A 21236-nucleotide genomic window follows, 5' to 3' on the forward strand; every position below is an offset into this window, starting at 1 on the left:
TTGCGTTGACTCACACAGACCAGCGAACAGCTAATGTTCCCTCAGACACTTTAGGCGTTAAATCACACTGTTTATTTACATTCCGCGCGCACATATCTGACCACAATCGCCTCTCTCTGATTTAGAAGTGACTTTTAAAGCTCCTCAAGTGGCCTAGTTTGACCCGTGCTGTCAGATATCCCTCCGCCCGAGAACCTCACCTCTTCTGCGCTCTTCCTCAGCGCTTTCTCTCGCTCGTACTGGGTCATGAGCTGCTCGTTGTCCTCCTTCAGGAGCTCCAGGTCCACCTCGTGCTCCTGGTTCACCGCGAACACCGAGTCCAGGTTCTCCAGAACCGCCACGACCAGCGGCATAAGTTCCTTCACCACGTCCTCGTCGTATCTCCCGATCATCCGCTCGAACTCGCGGTAAATGGAGCTCGCCAAGCCGGACACCCGCTCGGACATCATCGCAGAGGTGCCCGGGTCCTCCTGGTAAAGCACACCGTCCTCCAACTCCATCTTTACTTCGCTTTTACTTCGTTTTACTTTACTTTAAGACGCTAGCAGCAGCAACAGCCAGCTCGCGCGCTAACCGTTGAGATCTCGGGTTTACTAGTGTTGGACTACATTTACGAGTAACTTTTTTTTTTGGAAGCCACTTTAACATTAAGAGAAAACAAAACCTCTCCGTTGTCAAGTTAACTCGTCTCGGTCCTCGGGGACAGTTATTTGACCGGGATAACCTGCACTAAACGGCAGTCGTTAAGTACTAGAGTCCCGACCTGACCGTCACATGATGACGTCACGCTCCACTGGAGAAGGGGGAGGAGCCAGGGCGTTTGTTGACACCCTTCAAACTTTCGCGTTTTCGGATTGTTTGTTTATTTTAGTTTGACTCTAGCAATTGGCATTTAAATATTTGCATAAAACATCGCAATTAAATAGCATGTTGATTGAAAATTACATTTTATTTTATTATCTGCACCGTGTCAAGAGGGAATCAACAAGTGACCACGGTTTCTGTGATCTATTTTCACAAACTATTATATTCACACACACACACATACTGTATATATACACATACACACATATATATATATATATATGAAGAGTTCAGATGCAAAAGCCTCTAAGTGCCATCTGACATTTTCTTCTAGAATGATCATTTTTATAAAACTTGTATATTTAAGTAATTTCACTTAAATGACAATTAATAGGTAATTTGCATTGCCATTTAAGTGAAATTATTGAACTTAAATATACAAGCTTGATAAAAATGATTATTCTAGAAGAAAATGTCAGATGGCACTTCATACATATAAACAAACATATTTATACATGCACATACACATATACACACACACACATACAAATATACACACACAGACACACTATATATATGTACACTCACACACACGCACACATATATACACCTACACACACACACACACACATATACATGTATATATACACAAACACACATATATATATATATATTATAGCAACTGTGGTCACTTTTTTTCACAAGAACCTCTAATAATAATAATAATAAACATGCACTTTTCAATCTCACTTTTTCCAAAATGGACCAGACCAATTTTTCCTCAACATTTTTTATTATTGAAAAAAGCACGACACCCTGAAAACCCTGAAAGGCTGCGGTGGAGTAACTGACCAGACGCTGAAGCCGAGGAAATGTTTTCATGCGTTCGGTGCCATGCATCAGAGTCTCATACGGCGGATGCGTTTCGCTGATCTATAATCAGTGCAAAACACTCTTTTTGGCAAATGACCACACAACTCCCATGTGACAAAGACACATCACAAAACACAACGCCACCATTACACTCAACACTGATCTTCTGAATCGCTCATCTTTGCACAACCACTGAAATGAAAGGAATTGTCACGTTTGAACAACACAGCACTGTAAATAATGTGATGACGGAGGGAATATACAGCTGTAGATGAAGCAGACGCACCACTGGGGTCAGAAGGCAGAAATAAATACGCATGTTGAACGTCTGTAGTGAGATTCGTTAGCGCTCAGATGACGTTGAGGTGGCTGTTGCTGGTGGAGGACGGGCAGAGAGCGGACGGCTGATCTCGGGTCAGACTCCTCAGGGCCCGCAGGACCACGTCAGGCATGTGATCCACCATCATCCTCGGGCTGATCAGAACATTCCGGAACGACGTCTCGCTCGACCACTCCGCACGGTATCTCACCGGAGAGAAGCAGTGTCTGTGAAGAGGACAATTCAGCTGGGATTAAATGTGACAGACATAATCCATTTAATTGGTTTTTATTATATATTTTAATTATTTATTATTATTATTTATATTTTTTAAATACCCTTTTTAGTTAAATACTGTTCTCTATTTTTTGCTTATATATTTTAATTATTTATTATTATTATTTATATTTTTTAAATACCTTTTTTAGTTAAATACTGTTCTCTATTTTTTGCTTATATATTTTAATTATTTATTATTATTATTTATATTTTTTAAATACCTTTTTTAGTTAAATACTGTTCTCTATTTTTTGCTTATATATTTTAATTATTTATTATTATTATTTATATTTTTTTAAATACCTTTTTTAGTTAAATACTGTTCTCTATTTTTTGCTTATATATTTTAATTATTTATTATTATTATTTATATTTTATTTAAATACCTTTTTTAGTTAAATACTGTTCTCTATTTTTTGCTTATATATTTTAATTATTTATTATTATTATTTATATTTTTTAAATACCTTTTTTAGTTAAATACTGTTCTCTATTTTTTGCTTATATATTTTAATTATTTATTATTATTATTTATATTTTTTAAATACCTTTTTTAGTTAAATACTGTTCTCTATTTTTTGCTTATATATTTTAATTATTTATTATTATTATTTATATTTTTTTAAATACCTTTTTTAGTTAAATACTGTTCTCTATTTTTTGCTTATATATTTTAATTATTTATTATTATTATTTATATTTTATTTAAATACCTTTTTTAGTTAAATACTGTTCTCTATTTTTTGCTTATATATTTTAATTATTTATTATTATTATTTATATTTTTTAAATACCTTTTTTAGTTAAATACTGTTCTCTATTTTTTGCTTATATATTTAATTATTTATTATTATTATTTATATTTTTTAAATACCTTTTTTAGTTAAATACTGTTCTCTATTTTTTGCTTATATATTTTAATTATTTATTATTATTATTTATATTTTTTTAAATACCTTTTTTAGTTAAATACAGTTCTCTATTTTTTGCTTATATATTTTAATTATTTATTATTATTATTAATTTTTTTTAAATACCTTTTTTAGTTAAATACTGTTCTCTATTTTTTGCTTATTATATATTTAAATTTAAATACCCTTTCATTAAATACAATTTAATTTATTTTTTATTATATATTGTATTCAATTATTTTCTTATTACTATTCTTAATTATTATTTTTAAAATACTCCTTTTTGTTTTTTATTAAATATTTAATTTAATTATTTTAATTTTAATATTTTAAACACTCTTTAATGAAATATTCTTTTTATTATATATATTGCATTTCATTATTATTATTATTATTATTATTAAGTGTTAAAACATTAAGTGTTTTAATCATTATATTTTTAAATAATTAAATATCCTTTTTTATAATTTTAATAAAAAAAATTTATTATTATATTTACAAAAACTAATTAAATAGTCATTTACATTTTTTTTTAAATATTGTATTTCATTATTTGTATTATTACTATATTCATTATTTTTCAAATACTGTTTAATTAAATATTATTCTACTTTTTTATTATAAATTATTTAATGTTTATTATTTTAATTATATTTTGAAATACTAAGGATCATGTGACACTGAAGACTGGAGTAATGATGCTGAAAATTTAGCTTTGATCACAGGAATAAATTACACTTTACTGTATATTCACATAGAAAACTGATGTTTTAAATCATACAAATATTTCACATTTTTACTGTATGTTTGATCAAATAAATGCAGCCTTGATGAGCAGAAGAGACTCTTTGAAACACATGATAATAGAGTCTGAATCTCAGTTTTTTTCTGTGAGTGTTTCCGGCTCTGACCTGCGTGTGGGCCCGTCCTCGGTGATGTACATGACCCGGCCCGGCAGGTACAGGGGCAAGTGTGTGTGGTGGGCGGGCGAGTCGTCAGACGACAGGCTCTGATAGGTTGACGAGCGTCGCACCAACAGACTCTCCTCGCCTAGCAACGGATGGTTAAGCTCCTCCTCTCTTCGGTTCTCCATCTCCGTGGGGAAATCATCAGGAGTTCCTCCAAACACCTCGTACCAGCAGCCGTGCATTAATATCTTATACTGAGAGAGAGAGAGAGAAACAAATTAGATAGTAAAAGCAGGCTTAACCCTCATCCTTCCCTTGGGGATTTTGAAAAAAAAAATCATAATTTTCTTTTCTTTTTTTTGCACTTGAACCACGAATACACACAAAAATTTGAATGGATTTGAGGAGTTTTGTGGTTGAAATTTAAAAAAGTAACGAATCCTTCCATCGCGGATCAATCTGACTCCCATAGGAATGTGAGGAATGCTTCAGTACACATACAAAAACCTAAAAATGCTCAAAATTCAAACTAAAAATGCTAAAACCTTAACAAAAATGATTTTATAATGTCTAGATGTGTATCTGAATGCATACTGAAGCGAACTGACTTTACGACCCAGAGGAACAGCTCATTTGCTCCATATAGAGCTATAAGGCCATCTAGAGTCATGAAATATTATGTTATATATATTTTTCTTCCACAAGAGGTCGGCAAAGACACACACTGTAAGATATTTTGAGCTGAATTAAAAGGTTTCGGCATGAAATTGTGAGTTATTTTGATTTTAAGTTAAAAGAATGTGAGGAGTGTGCTTATATTACTATTTATTTACTGATTAAATCTAGTCATTTAAAAGGTAAATAAAAGAAAATATAACAAATCTCCCCCCCAAAAAAATTTGCATTAAAATATTGCATTTTTTTTTATAAAAACGAAATAAAATAAGCTTTCAGGACTAAAAAAAAACAGTTAAGTACAATTTTATGGCTTCGGGTCGTTTGGACCCGCGAGTGAAGATGTCTTGGAGAATAATCTTACCTTTGGTTTGCTGCAGTTAGACACCACTTTTAATAATCTTCTCTTCAGGTCCTCCATGTTTGGAATACTCAATCTACAGAAGCCGTTTGAGGAAGTGTTATGAAGCGTACAGTACAAGCAGAAGTCAGAAGAAAGCTCACGATAGCTGGACACTTCTCTAAATACACTCACAGTTTCAGATATACAGACGCTGTGGCGATATAAATAAACCTCACCTGGGCACGAGATCTTTTCCCAGCACCACCGACACCACGAACTGCTTTGAGTAATCGGCCAGCGCTTTACTGACAAGAGAGACAACCAACAAGTTTAACGTCTGATAACATGACATGATTCTTTACAAATGTACTCTTGACTGTCAAAGTTAGATATACTGTCAGTCAAAAGGTTTGAATAATTAACCTCCTGAGACCCTGTGTCCTCATATGAGGACATTACATTTTTGCCTCTTGACACAATGATAGTCAAATTTGTAAATCTTAGACATGTTGGCCACATTTAGGGACACTGCCCACACCATCTTGTGGTGATATAACAACATTACACCAATGTCAGTGAGAAGAAAATGGCTGGAAAATCAGCAAAATATCAGCAAAACACTTCCCGAAAGAAAAATGACCCAGGTAAAAAATCTATTCAAATTATATGAATGAAACAAATGTATTTATGTACAATACTGTCTCCATCATCATATGGGGATTAAAATTTGACATATTTTAGTAATAGTAGCACTCCAGGACATCAGTAAATGTGAAGCACTCGTTTGAGGACATTGGGACTATATTACATTATTTATTCTACCATGTGGTTAGCTAAACTTGGGAATTTTTAGACGGATCGCAATAGCATTGAAAAAACAACATTTGTCTGTGTGTGTGTGTGTGTGTGTGTGTGTGTGTGTGTGTGTAAGCATGAATTATTGAGTTAACATGGAAAAACTGGTTTGCTTTAGTGCAGAAAACTGGTAAAAATCAAGAATTTCAAAATGAAAGTGAGCCAATAAGTGGCCTTCTACTGCTCCCTGCTGGCCATTACCAGTACTATTATAAAAATCAGATTTTGTCAAGTGTTTATCACTTCATTTGTACTGACACTTCACATAATTGCTAGTAAAATGGTAAATTATAGACCCACTGTCCTCGCATGAGGACATCATTTTCTGCAAAAACTGCTTCCAGTACAAAAACAAATTTTAGTTATTATACTTATTAGGTCCAACTTATCCCAAATAGCAAGAACAATTATAAAATGCACACCAGGCAAGCTCTCGGGTCTCAGGAGGTAATTGATCAATGATCATCCTACTTATAATGATACAAAGGTCTTTATTTTACATAAATGTGAATGATTTCTGAAAGATCACGTGACACTAAAATTCAGCTTCGATCACAGGGAATAAATTACATCTTAAAATGCATTACAATAGACAACAGTTATTTTAATTTGTAATAATATTTCACATTATTACTGTTTTTACTGTATTTTTGAACAAATAAATGCAGCCTTGGTAATAAACTTTTACAGAATAAACATCTTAATTATTCCATATTCCTTCCAATTATTCCTATTACATGTGTCATTTTTTATATATATATATATATACACATACGCAACTTTGCATATTGTACTTAATTATTTTTATTACTATAATTATTAAATATTATTTTTTACAAACTTTTTAATTAAATACTCTTTTCTACTTTTTTATTATATATTATTTAATTAAATGTATTATGTTTTTAAATACTCTTAATTAAACGTTCTTTTAAATTTTTGTTTGTATTATATATTGTATTTCATTATTATTATCTTTTTTATTTTTAAATACTTTTTTTAAACATATTTAGTTTCTATCAGTGCTGTATGATGTCACGGTGTTTGTACAGTATGTCTGCTATTTTATAGAGATTTTTTCAAGCTAGTCTCATTCTATACATTTTATAATGTACATTGTAAATACACACATACGAGTATGGTATTTCTTTCAATATCAGAACATGATCTGTGTCTAAGTATTGTGCTGGTGTTGGGGTGGTGTGTGTGTGTGTATATATGTGACAGTACCTCATCAGGCCCCCTGGTGAGGAGAACGCGAAGCACTCCAGTGTGGGGTGTGTGTGTGTGTGTGTGTGTGTGTGTGTGTGTGTGTGTGTGTGTGTGTGTGTGTGTGTCACAGTACCTCATCAGGCCCCCTGGTGGAGAGAACGCGAAGCACTCCGGTGTGTGTGTGTGTGTGTGTGTGTGTGTGTGTGTGTGTGTGTGTTTGTGTGTGTGGGTGTGTGTGTGTGTGTGTGTGTCACAGTACCTCATCAGGCCCCCTGGTGGAGAGAACGCGAAGCACTCCAGTGTGGGGTGTGTGTTGTGCAGAAGCACAGCTAGTAGAGACGCCGTTCCTGCACCCAGACTGTGACCTGTGATGACCAGCTTATACTCCTGCAAACACACACACACACACACTCACAGCGAGTCCACCGCCACAGGAGAATAATGCTCAGTTAAAGCTCTTACCGGAGCAATGTTGAACGCCTGGCTCAGAATGCCGTCGTTGACCAGCCTCTTGTAGATGTAATGCGCTGCTTGAGAAATGCCCTGTGATTCAGACACAGAAGTTCAAGCTAACGTCCGATACGGTTCTGATGGACTTGAGAAATGTGATAAATACAAGTCACCTTGTGAGCATAGCAGGTTCCCGACACGCCTTCCACAGAAATGTTCTCACACTCCGCGGAGAGATCCGTCAACACGTCCTGCAAACACACACCAGCGCACAACCTCAACAACAATATATTCATGATTCTGAAGCTGAAAATACAGAATTATTTCACATGAATATGCTTGATCTCTGTCACTGACTAGACATATTTAAAATAATGAAGGACACTTTTTACTGGTAACATCAGACATTTAGCATTATCAGGACCCACAAATATTCCCCCATTGCATTATTATACATTATATACAGCAGTTTAATGTAGTACTGACAGTAAAACTCTGCAAACAATTTTTGGTGAACTATACGATACATATTGTTGCATTTTTGTATTGCGATATATTATGACACGATATATTGTGACACCCCTAGCGCAGACCGATCGGTGTATGACAAGTAAAGTGATATAAATATGAGGCAAAAACTCATACAGGGGCATTTTTGCCCTGATATCTTGAATTTTAGGGATAATTTTATCTGCATTCTATAGTATAATTTTAAAGGGGTGGTATAATGCCCTTTTCACAAGATGTAAAATAAGTCTCTGATGTCCTCAGTGTGTGTGTGTGAAGTTTTAGCTCAAAATACCCCACAGATATTTTTATATCGCATGTTAAAATTGTCACTTTTTGAGGGTGAGCAAAAACAGTTTTTGTGTCGGTTCCTTTAAATGCAAATGAGCTGCTGCTCCCGGCACAGGGGGCGGAGCTTCAAGAACTCGTGTTCTTTTACCTCACACACACATGCACTGAACATTTCTAAAACTTTTAGCCTTTTATGTTCAAACCGGAGTCAGACAATGATGGAGAGACTCAAGAAGAAGAGACAACATGTAGAAGCAACAGGACATTTCTGAATGGTTAGTTGATGAATTTATGAAGCTTATGTGTAGTTATCTTCTAGTCACTGATTAGCATATTCTGTCATGATAATCTATAAATCGTGTTCAGGGGGCGGGGTTTATGTAAATTCTAGGGTTGGTGATGTCACTAACCCGGGAGGAATGTGGTGTAGTCTCTACCAGCCGTTTGTTGTAGTCCTTAAAAAGCGATTTCTTTAAAAGCAAATATTTCCCTTTGCTTTGAGCTTTGAGCGCTGTAACTTTGCAGATGTTGTTTATGCTCAAACCGCAACATTACACACTAACTAAAGCTAGAAAAGTCAAATCATAATCAACCACCCCTTTATTCTAGTTATTACTTCAGGAATGACTGTCAGACCTCACGAGTGTCATTTGTTTATGGAAATATCACATCTGATCTGAGCACATCTGCAGATTTGGGTATGAGTGAAGGATGTTTGTCAAACGTGTTTTTCAGGGAATCCTGATGATTATCAGTGTCTAACCGATGATTCTCACCTTAAGTGACAGCGTTCCCCTCACAGCGACAAGGACCGCCTCCCGCTTATGATCCAACGCCACGAAGAACGGGATCTCGTAGATCTACGGAATGAAAAACACATTGCTGTAGGCATTCTGAGTCGCACTGCACAGAGGCTGACATTTCATCGGGAATCCCACGGGATGGGGAACAAAAATCACCATTAATCACGTGATCGGGACGGGAAAAAATCTCAGCGGGATCGGGGATCGTAATAACACTATGATACTCAACTTTATTCACAAATGTACCGTTTATATAAATAAACTATATATTTTAATTTTGAACTAAATTCTAGTTATCCTGTCCTGTTGCTTTGGTGTGGCAGGTTCAGTGCTCCACCCGTGACAGCTGGTGGCGGTAATGCACCAAGTTGGTATGCCAATAATATAAGAGAAGAAGAAGGCTTCTCATAATCTCATAAAATCATAATCAAAACGGAGTCAGACATGAAAGCCACGACTAATGTGTGAAAATTATACCTCAGCTGTGCACACAGACATTTCTGTCCGGTCTGAAGTAATGGTCTGAGTTGAGAAAGGAGGTGTGTGTGTGTGTGTGTGTGTGTGTGTGTGTTTGCATGGAGGATTTACATTGAATTTAATGTGTGTGAATTGTTTAAGCTGGCTTTCAGTTCAATAAAATAACATAAAAAACTACATTTTGGATTTTTATTCAACTAAGGTGGGCATGCTGTGATCTGTCCTGCATTACTGACAGATTCCAGGAGTGGGAGTGAATGGGAGTCATTCTTCTGGGATTGGGACGGGAGAGGTTTGAAAAGGTGTGAGACCCTGAGACGTCACCTGGTTATGAAAGCTGATGTGGATGAAGTCTCGGTACTGGAGGCCTGTGCTCTGCAGGATAGAGGAGAAGTGGCAGCCGAGACTGTCTCCTCCGACTAGATCGTACTCCGCCTGACGACTCCGACAGCTGAAACAGAGATCCGTTACTGCACTTCTGCATTTAAAGGAAGAGTTCACCCAAAAATGAAGATTAGCCCATGATTTATTCACGCTCAAGCCATCCTAGGTGTGTATGACATTCTTCTTTCAGACGAATACAATCAAGAATTATGATCAATCGGATAGATGGACTTTTATCATGGACAGATGCACTTTTATGATGGATAGATGCACTTTTATGATGGATAGATGCACTTTTATGATGGACAGATGCACTTTTATGACGGATAGATGCACTTTTATGATGGACAGATGCACTTTTATGACGGACAGATGCACTTTTATCATGGATAGATGCACTTTTATGACGGATAGATGCACTTTTATGATGGACAGATGCACTTTTATGACGGACAGATGCACTTTTATCATGGATAGATGCACTTTTATGACGGATAGATGCACTTTTATCATGGATAGATGCACTTTTATGACGGATAGATGCACTTTTATGACGGACAGATGCACTTTTATCATGGATAGATGCACTTTTATGATGGATAGATGCACTTTTATCATGGATGGATGCACTTTTATGATGGATAGATGCACTTATGATGGATAGATGCACTTTTATGATGGACAGATGGACTTATCATGGATAGATGCACTTTTATCATGGATAGATGCACTTTTATCATGGGTAGATGCACTTTTATGATGGATAGATGCACTTTTATCATGGATAGATGCACTTTTATGATGGATAGATGCACTTTTATGATGGATAGATGCACTTTTATCATGGATAGATGCACTTTTATGATGGATAGATGCACTTTTATCATGGATAGATGCACTTTTATCATGGGTAGATGCACTTTTATGATGGATAGATGCACTTTTATCATGGATGGATGCACTTTTATGATGGATAGATGCACTTATGATGGATAGATGCACTTTAATGATGGACGGATGCACTTTTATGATGGACAGATGCACTTTTATCATGGATAGATGCACTTTTATGATGGACAGATGCACTTTTATGATGGATAGATGCACTTTTATGATGATAGATGCACTTTTATGACGGATAGATGCACTTTTATGATGGATAGATGCACTTTTATGATGGATAGATGCACTTTTATCATGGATAGATGCACTTTTATGACGGATAGATGCACTTTTATCATGGATAGATGCACTTTTATCATGGGTAGATGCACTTTTATGACGGATAGATGCACTTTTATCATGGATAGATGCACTTTTATCATGGGTAGATGCACTTTTATGATGGATAGATGCACTTTTATCATGGATGGATGCACTTTTATGATGGATAGATGCACTTATGATGGATAGATGCACTTTAATGATGGATGGATGCACTTTTATGATGGACAGATGGACTTTTATCATGGACAGATGCACTTTTATGATGGACAAATGCACTTTTATGACGGATAGATGCACTTTTATGATGGATAGATGCACTTTTATGACGGATAGATGCACTTTTATCGTGGATAGATGCACTTTTATGATGGATAGATGCACTTTTATGACGGATAGATGCACTTTTATCATGGATAGATGCACTTTTATGACGGACAGATGCACTTTTATCATGGATAGATGCACTTTTATCATGGATAGATGCACTTTTATGACGGATAGATGCACTTTTATCATGGATAGATGCACTTTTATCATGGATAGATGCACTTTTATGACGGACAGATGCACTTTTATCATGGATAGATGCACTTTTATGACGGATAGATGCACTTTTATCATGGATGGATGCACTTTTATGACGGATAGATGCACTTTTATCATGGATGGATGCACTTTTATGATGGATAGATGCACTTATGATGGATAGATGCACTTTAATGATGGATGGATGCACTTTTATGATGGACAGATGGACTTTAATCATGGATAGATGCACTTTTATCATGGATAGATGCACTTTTATCATGGGTAGATGCACTTTTATCATGGATAGATGCACTTTTATCATGGATAGATGCACTTTTATGATGGATAGATGCACTTTTATGATGGATAGATGCACTTTTATGATGGATAGATGCACTTTTATCATGGATAGATGCACTTTTATGATGGATAGATGCACTTTTATCATGGATGGATGCACTTTTATGATGGATAGATGCACTTATGATGGATAGATGCACTTTAATGATGGATGGATGCACTTTTATGATGGACAGATGCACTTTTATCATGGATAGATGCACTTTTATGATGGACAGATGCACTTTTATGATGGATAGATGCACTTTTATGATGATAGATGCACTTTTATGACGGATAGATGCACTTTTATGATGGATAGATGCACTTTTATGACGGATAGATGCACTTTTATCATGGATAGATGCACTTTTATGACGGATAGATGCACTTTTATCATGGATAGATGCACTTTTATGACGGATAGATGCACTTTTATCATGGATAGATGCACTTTTATCATGGGTAGATGCACTTTTATGACGGACAGATGCACTTTTATCATGGATAGATGCACTTTTATGACGGATAGATGCACTTTTATCATGGATAGATGCACTTTTATCATGGGTAGATGCACTTTTATGATGGATAGATGCACTTTTATCATGGATGGATGCACTTTTATGATGGATAGATGCACTTATGATGGATAGATGCACTTTAATGATGGATGGATGCACTTTTATGATGGACAGATGGACTTTTATCATGGACAGATGCACTTTTATGATGGACAAATGCACTTTTATGACGATAGATGCACTTTTATCGTGGATAGATGCACTTTTATGATGGAGAGATGCACTTTTATGGACTTCAAAACAGAAATGGCCATTCACTGCCATTCTAAAGCTTGGAAGAGCGAGGACATTTTTTAATATAACTCTGATTGTATTCGTCTGAAAGAAGAATGTCATATACACCTAGGATGACTTGAGGGTGAGTAAATCATGGGCTAATTTTCATTTTTGGGTGAACTCTCCCTTTGATACTGTTAGCGAACTTTAGCAAACTTTATACCCACCAATCTCCACTGAGTTTGCAGAGCCCCGTGAGCGGGTTTGAGTAGACGTACAGCGGCCATCCATACGCAGCTGCTGCAAACTGCATATAGTGAGTGGCTTTCTCCAGCTCAATCTCCAGATCCTCCCTCTGGGAAAACACACCAGAAGAGGCGGATCACTGCATGCACTGAGTATACTTCACATGCAGTAAAGGAGTCGTTCACCCCAGAATTAAAAGAAAGACATGAACATCTTGGCTGACGTGGAGGAGAGTAAACTATCAGGAAATGTTCGTTCTGGAGTGAACTACTCCTTTAACCATTGCAATCTCCATGGCATATTAAATAATAATCAGAAAAATGTAAGTTGCATATCAAATATGATAGAGTGGGCTTTATAGGGTTAATTCCCAGTGCTAAGCTCAGACTCACTATCGGGGAGGACGGGCTGTGGGTCAGGACCTCGTCAGGGTCTCTGCTCTGCTCCATCTTGTCCTGTTCCTGATGAAGAAGAGCCAGACCAGCGGCGATATCACTGGGAACCAGGTCTGTGTCCTGGAAACATGTCAGACAGAGTCAGGTTATATATTATATCGGTATCATTTACATTATCTGTACTGATACTGTAGATTTTTTTATTTATCACTATTGGCTGATACTGTATATTTAACTTTGCATACTCATTTCCTCTTTCCTATTTTTACATATAGATTACCTTTATTGTCTTCTAACACTTCATCTTAAAAAACAACATCATCTCAATTAGCAAAACTCAAAATAAAGTCAAATTGTTCATACTGCATATTACAACGCTGCAATGCCTAACTTCACTTACGTTTGAAAAAAACTGTTTTTATTTTATTTAGACAATATAGTTTAATATCAGCCATGTATCACATTATTATAATAATTAACAACTTGACAGTCAGAATTTTAGGTAACACTTTACAATAAGGTCTCATTAGTTGTTAATGCCAAACATGAATTAATTAACAATGAGCAACAACATTTGATCTTAGTAATGTATTAGTAGATGCTCAGATTACCATTCAAATTAATAAATGCTGTAGAATTCTGTATTGTTCATTGGTAGTTCATGTTAACTAATGTAGTTAGTGATGTTTAGAAATGAAAAGTGTTTGTAAAGTGTAAAGTGTTACCAATACTGGTGCTATCCCAAGTCATTTTCATATCATTTGCAAACGTGGAAACAGGAGTTTGACCGCACTACTTTTTTAGTTTCCAAGCACTACAATCGGAGAGCTCACGTATCAAACAACACCTTTATTATCTTTTAAATTCGAAAAAAGTAAGTAAAAAGTACAAATATTAAAAAAAAAAACTAAATGGTTTAAATAAAGTGCAGCACATGCAAAGTATGCAGTGACTTTGGCAACTTTAAGTATGGGAATATTAACGAAGCCCTAGAATTTCAGTGCATAAAAGAGCAAAAAGACAAAGGGCATAAACTTCTTATATGATAACAGAGAAAAACACAGGATTTTTTATTTGTAAAATGTAAAGCATTTCATTATAACTAATTACACAGAAATTATAGACCATTCGTTACGTTAAAAAACACTGATTCATTCCGGAACGAAGCAAGGTGGTAAACAAGGAAATTATTTTAACTTTGAACATATAAGATATATATATATATATATATATATATATATAGCAAAGCGGCTCCAGAGTGAAGCTGAATCTGACACTTTATTTCATAAAGATCAATCCATTGACCAGCCCTGTCAATCACAGGAAATCTACTTAACCAGTGAAAGGATCCTATGACAAAGATATTGCCTTTCTCATTCAAACTAATTTTATTTCCATGGATATATGATTGACCTGAAGAATAAAAGCTGTATCATATACTGAGATTAGATATATAATCACACTCATAGCCATGCGAAATGGCTCTATATCGATATCAGGCGGGCTGCGGCGTTCATTTTTGTGTGAAAAGACTGTCTGTATTTGTGTTTTATTGAAAAAATTAGACACTAATTTCATATATATTGTCTTTGAATCATTCAAGCACTTTAAAAGTACCTTTCCATAAATAAGGCTGTTTTCCAGGCCTAAAATAATAATAAATAAAAAAGTCAAGTACTTCAAGCACTTTAAAGTCCCACTGAAGTGCCAGCTTTGTTTGATGCGTTGACGTAATTTCCACTGAAACAGGAAGCTAAGGCGGGACATATTGAATGGCTCCTCCCCCTTTTCAAACAGCCAATAGCGTTTAGTTTACCTCAGACTGACAGCACCATGGAAGCGAATGCGAGCGCTGATGATACGCTGGATTCAATAGTAGAGATGTGAATAAATTCTAGCCATTTCATTCTTAACCAACGCACAGTTGGAAAACGGAGTAAAACTCGAGCGTTTGAGCAACCGAACACACATCTAACCCATATTGCTCTGTGTGTGTCAACGGTCGCTTCAGCCAGGTGGTGTTTATAGCACAGGGGGCGGAGCTTTAGATTCTAGAGAGCATTTGATTGGACAGAAGATATGATGAGAAGCGGTGATGTCATAAAAATCGCTGATCCATTTCAGCGGAAGTGAGAGACTGTAAGTTTTGAATGCTTATATCTCCTAAATGTGAATGTTGTCATTGTTTTTGAACACACCAGCTTATTCATAACCTTAAAGGGATACTCCACTTTTTTCGGAAATATGCTCATTTTACATCTCCCCCAGAGTTAAACAGATGAGTTTTACCGTTTTAGAATCCATTCAGCCGAACTCCGGGTCTGACGGTACCACTTTTAGCATAGCTTAGCACAGATCATTGATTCTGACGAGTCCAGTAGCATTTCTTTCAAAATGACCAAAGAGTTTCAATATTTTTCCTATTTAAAACTTGACTCTTCTGTAGTTAAACCGTGTACTAAGATCGACAGAAAATGAAAAGTTGCGATTTTCTAAGCCTATATGGCTAGGAACTACTCTCGTTCCGGCGTAATAATCAAGGAACTGTGCGGCCGTACCATGAGTGCAGCAGGCGTAATGATATGACGCAGCGCCTGAAAATAGTCCCCAGCTCGGTAACTTCTTCCAACGTGACCGGGACTAAGTTTGTCTAACCTATTAGACCTATTTTCAGGCGCTGCGTCATATCATTACGCCTGCTGCACCCGTCGATCTTAGTACACGGTTTAACTACAGAAGAGTCAAGTTTTAAATAGGAAAAATATTGAAACTCTTTGGTCATTTTGAAAGAAATGCTACTGGACTCGTCTGAATCAATGATCTGTGCTAAGCTATGCTAAAAGTGGTACCGTCAGACCCGGAGATCGGCTGAATGGATTCTAAAACGGTAAAACTCAACTGTTTAACTCTGGGGGAGTTGTAAAATGAGCATATTTCCGAAAAAAGTGGAGTATCCCTTTAAGGCTAACATATTCATACTAAAAGCTAAAAAACCTAAATTTTGATTTCTGGGGGTCTTTAAACACCTTGTACGAACCCTGGGCAACAGAACTGGAGCTATATGTGAACAAGCTTCATAAAGTGGTACGAACAAATTTCTGACCAGGAAGAATCCTCCGACGAGCTGTGCGATGCTGGAGAAAGCGGCTCGATGGTTGTCGTCCTGAGGCAGACAGAAGCAGAGGAGACGCAGACGGCTCTCCCACACGCGCGAGGCCAGTGTGTGTGCGGTGTAGAAGAGCTGAGACGACTCGCTGCTCTCCAGATCCAGACCCCTCACGCCTGACTGAGCGTCCAGAGAGACACCCGAGCGCTGGCTGCCCAGAGGGTCAAACACGACCAGCACTCCCACAGCCATAGAGAGAAGGATGATCCAGCTGAGGACAGCAGCAGAGACAGGGAAGGGTGAGACAGTGACATATTACACCTTTTTACAAAGTTGAATGTTTAAAAAACACATTATCTGACATTGTTGCGGCTCCTCTCTTCCCAGTCTGTCAGTAACGCTCTGTTTACTTCCTGTCTCTATTAAGCCCCTCCTTCTGAAAAGCACACTGTGCTCTGATTGGTCGGCTGGAGCAGTGTGTTGTGATTGGTCGAGCGCTTCGAGTGTGTTTGGGAAATGTCCTGCCCCTTAACCGCCAGTTTAACACACTACTAACTAACTCAACCAGGCCCCGCCCCTTTATTCTGCGCATGAATTATTACAATGAAGATTATTGTGACGAGAAACCTCAAGACTAGAATGGAGGCGTTTCTTATTTTATGAACATTTTGGAGCTTCAGATTTTGATCATACTTTACGAAACCAAGACAACAGTGTTGGTGTTTGAGATCATCCCCTTTAAACATAACAGAATTTAAGAAAAAAAAAAGTTTTTTTAAAAACAAACAAAAGACATTAACTTGTTCTTGTAATTCTAAAAGGATGATGATGATGACATTATGATTTATTTTGATCTAAATTACAGATACAAAATATGATTGATTTGTAACACACAACTTTGAAGTCTATTAAATAACACACCATATCAAATGTAATCTAAAACTATTGTGTCTTATCTTTTGTGTCCTTTAGCTTTAATCAAAATTTGCATATATGCTAACGAGGCAAGAACGAGTTGGAAACACGATTCAAGTCATTTTGTAAACATACAATACTATTCACAGGCTTTAAAAATACAGTAAAAATAGTGAAATATTTTTACAAACTAAATTAGCAGTTCTCTATGTGAATATACAGTAAAGTGTAATTTATTCCTGTGATCAAAGCTGAATGTTCAGCATCATTACTCCAGTCTTCAGTGTCACATGATCCTTCAGAAATCACTCTAATATGAGGATTTGATGCTCAAGACACATTTATGATTATTATCAGTGTTGAAAACAGTCGTGCTGATTCAGATTTTTGTGGAAACCGTGATACATTTTATTTTTCAGGATTCTATGATGAATAGAAAGCTCAAAAGAACAGCATTTATTTGAAATAGAATTTTTGTTACATTATAAATGCCTTTACAGTCACTTATGATACATTTAAATGCGTCTTTGCTCAATAAAAGCATGCCTATACATTTTTGGAAAAGGAATATTGTTAAATATTTGTTCCTTACCTGGAAACCACAGCTCCAATCACGGCCCCGACCTCTTCCGGCTTGCATCCCGTGCTGTTATCCGACACCCAGACGGCCCCCAGAACGGCCCACACGAGCTCAGGAAGGTACAGAACCGCACGCAGATACACCAGGACCGGCATCGAGCGCCGAGGACCCGGGTTCATTATGGTTCCTAAGACCAATCACAGCAGAATTACATTGCATCATTACACATGATGAAGAAATAGCATCATGCATTACACATATGTGACCCTGGACCACAAAACCAGTCACATGGGTCAATTTTTTTAAATTGAGATGTATATATCACCTGAAAGCTGAATAAATAAGCTTTCCATTGATGTGTGGTGTTGTTAGGATAGGGCAATATTTGGCTGAGATACAACTATTGAACATCTGGAATCTGAGGCAAAAAAATCTAAACATTGAGAAAATCTCCTTTAAAGTTGTTCATTTATGTTGGCGATTGTGCTGCATTCACTCACACAAATACATGTTTTATATATTTACGGTAGGAAATGTACAAAATATCTTCATGGAACATGATCTTTACTTAATATCCTCATGATTTTTGGCATAAAAGAAAAATGGATAATTTTGCCCCATAACATGTATTGCCACAGATACACCCGTGCGACTCGAGACTGGTTCTGTGGTCCAGGGTCACATATGAAGAAATAACATCATGCATCGGGTCCGGGAAAGACACGTACCTTGAGCACTGACGTAAACAACTGCACATAATGTGAAGATGATGGCAGCCAAAAGCACAAGAAGAACTACAAGGTAATTATGCAAATACGCTCCGCCTTGACAGTCAAATCGTCCCTTATGGTTAATGTACACAACTAAGGTCACGACCCACCTAAGAGACAAGAGAGCTTTCAGAAACCAAAGACACTGCCTTATTTTAGCACAGTATTGCCGTGGAACACTGGATAATTAATAAGGTAATGCCATGTTTATGAGCGTGCAGAGATGAATATCTTGGTGACTTCGCAGTTAGAGAGTTTATTGTACAATGGTATTTGTTTTTAAAAGCCATCTCAGCAAACAGGAAACTTTGGGTAACGATACGGTTGAACAAACATTATTCTAGTATCGTCAATAGTTAGTAATTACGGCTGGGGGAATTTTTTTTCTTTTTTCGATTTATCGTTTTTTTAAATGTCAATATCGATTCTCAAAAGCCACGAGTCGATCTTTTTTCCATTGTAAGCATTGAATATAATATCTGATCGATGTTAATCTTATTACTAGTCTTCTTCACATCTTCTTGCGCTTGAACGGACACATAATTCTCTAAACGCCTCGTCTTGGCTGGTGTCCTAGTGAACAGTAGAGGAAGACTGAAGTGTGTATCAGTATATTGGATCCGTGTTTTCAGTCTTAAAGTGACAGTACCCTTATTAATCTGTGTCATTAATGATAATCAAACAACAAAAGACAAAGAAACAAAAACACTCTGCTCTTGACTGCCTAACTTTTGCAACTTTAATAAGGAATAGTCCATATTTAATTTATACAGACTATGCAGTTATTTCACATTTGATTACTTTATTCAATTTCTGTACCTAAAAACTACTGTTGGACCTACCTGATTTTTTTATGTATATGTTTGTTTTATTGTATTTATTTATTTGTAGGCTAATTTGATTATTTGTTTTTTATCATTAATGACTTAAATAATCTTTGAAATGTATATTAGATCGTAGTTTTAGCTGTGGTATCGAAACTGGAATCGAGCATTGCGAAATTTCACTGGTATCTAAAATGTTGGTGTCATAACATTAATTACAATACAAGGATGGTTAAAAAAACCTATTTTATTTATTTATTTTCGTGGTGGGGCCAGTGAAAATGATTCATTGAATCGAATCAGAATCGAATCGGGACATATGAATCGATACCAAGCCCTATTAGTAATGTTAGTTATCTGATATTGTTCTCAAAACATTCAGAAAACGTTATACCCGAATGCTTTCTGAATGTTACAAAAAAAAAACGTCATGTTTTAATAACTTAGTTATCCATATTATAAAATATTCCATTTTATCATTTTGCAAACATCATGGGAACTTTACTTTTGAAAACGTCAGCACAAAAATAGTATTTATACACAGTTCATGAAACGTTTTATTTAAAACAAAAAATACTACTTGTTACAGAATGTTTAGAGAACACTGATGATTAAAACCTGGACGTTTCGACCGTTCAGAAATATAATATTTGTAATGGAAACGTTGGCAACACCCATCTCAGGACGTATTTTTCCTAGCAGTGATGGTATATGAATATGGCAATGTGTTACACAATACCCAAAAATCCCAAGTGAGCCTAATCAACTGCAGTTCTTACCACACAGCTCTGATGAATAACTCGATAGCGCCAGGAAACACAAGATCATCGCTGGCGATCCGCCATCGGCGTCCAAGCACCACCATTCCGGGCATCCTGACGGTCAAACCAGTCCTTCAGTCGCGATCATGAACGTATGACAGTGAACATTACAGAACCCATGACTCTTGATATTACAACATGGTAATAAACGACTCGTTCACTCTGACATCTGTCTGCAGCGGGGCGGGTTTGTTTTCCCTTTTCAGTGTCGCAGCGAAATGTGTCCGGAACGGAAGATGAAGTAACTTCCTGCAGTAAAGTAGTTCCGTATCCAGACTCGTCAAAAGCGAGTCGAAAATATTGATTTATTGCTTTACAATACAGCAATGTGCTGTATATTATGACATTTTTAATAATTAAACAAATATTCGCCATATTTACAACAATAACATAACTTACTATCCGCCTCTTCAGTCAAATCGTCGGTTTTCGGTTGTAATCGGACGCTTCCGGAAAAGATACACAGTTCAATGGAGTTCAGGTGATTCTTGAACTGATTCATTCAAACGATCCGGTTCAAAAGAACAATTTGTTCACATCAATACAACGCCAAAGGACAATATTCAAAAGATTAGGGATTTTTCCGTGTTGAGG

At 36.4% G+C, this 21236-nt stretch overlaps 2 protein-coding genes across 4 annotated transcripts in view; both read right to left on the reverse strand.

The window, feature by feature from the left end:
* spag9b (sperm associated antigen 9b) overlaps nt 1–795 on the reverse strand; it is a 94165-nt gene extending 93370 nt beyond the window's left edge. The window contains exon 1 of one of the 2 annotated variants that reach the window (XM_084434982.1): nt 201–795. In XM_084434982.1, coding sequence (XP_084291108.1) covers nt 201–500 — 300 coding nt within the window. In that variant the 5' untranslated portion in view covers nt 501–795. The remainder of the gene's footprint in view (nt 1–200) is intronic. The other variant, XM_084434981.1, reaches the window with a different exon arrangement.
* Nucleotides 796–1559: 764 nt separating this feature from the next.
* On the reverse strand, nt 1560–20867 carry daglb (diacylglycerol lipase, beta). 2 transcript variants are annotated; one of them, XM_084434976.1, is made up of 15 exons: nt 20601–20867; nt 18956–19107; nt 18240–18414; nt 16730–17003; nt 13624–13746; nt 13213–13340; nt 10032–10158; nt 9204–9287; nt 7803–7880; nt 7642–7722; nt 7439–7566; nt 5349–5417; nt 5134–5206; nt 4098–4348; nt 1560–2223 (listed from the first exon to the last, which is right to left on the reverse strand). In XM_084434976.1, the coding sequence occupies exons 1-15, from the start codon at nt 20693–20695 to the stop codon at nt 2028–2030; spliced, it is 2034 nt and encodes a 677-aa protein (XP_084291102.1). In that variant the 5' UTR covers nt 20696–20867; the 3' UTR covers nt 1560–2027. The 2 variants fall into 2 exon arrangements, with proteins under 2 accessions (XP_084291102.1, XP_084291103.1); XM_084434977.1 differs by lacking the exon at nt 18956–19107 and having other exon boundaries at nt 20601–20854.
* Between the last annotated feature and the right edge of the window lie 369 nt (nt 20868–21236).

Source organism: Rutilus rutilus (genome assembly GCF_951802725.1).
Source record: "Rutilus rutilus genome assembly, chromosome: 16".
Lineage (NCBI taxonomy): Eukaryota > Metazoa > Chordata > Actinopteri > Cypriniformes > Leuciscidae > Rutilus > Rutilus rutilus.

Excerpts from the sequence above, each read along its gene's own strand:
- daglb (XM_084434976.1), bottom strand. The coding sequence starts at position 20,695 with ATGCCCGGAATGGTGGTGCTTGGACGCCGATGGCGGATCGCCAGCGAT. Across the intron at positions 7,881-9,203 it reads GGGGAACGCTGTCACTTAAG|GACGTGTTGACGGATCTCTC; the intron begins GTGAGAATCATC and ends GTGTGTTTGCAG. Across the intron at positions 7,567-7,641 it reads AGGCGTTCAACATTGCTCCG|GAGTATAAGCTGGTCATCAC; the intron begins GTAAGAGCTTTA and ends GTGTGTTTGCAG.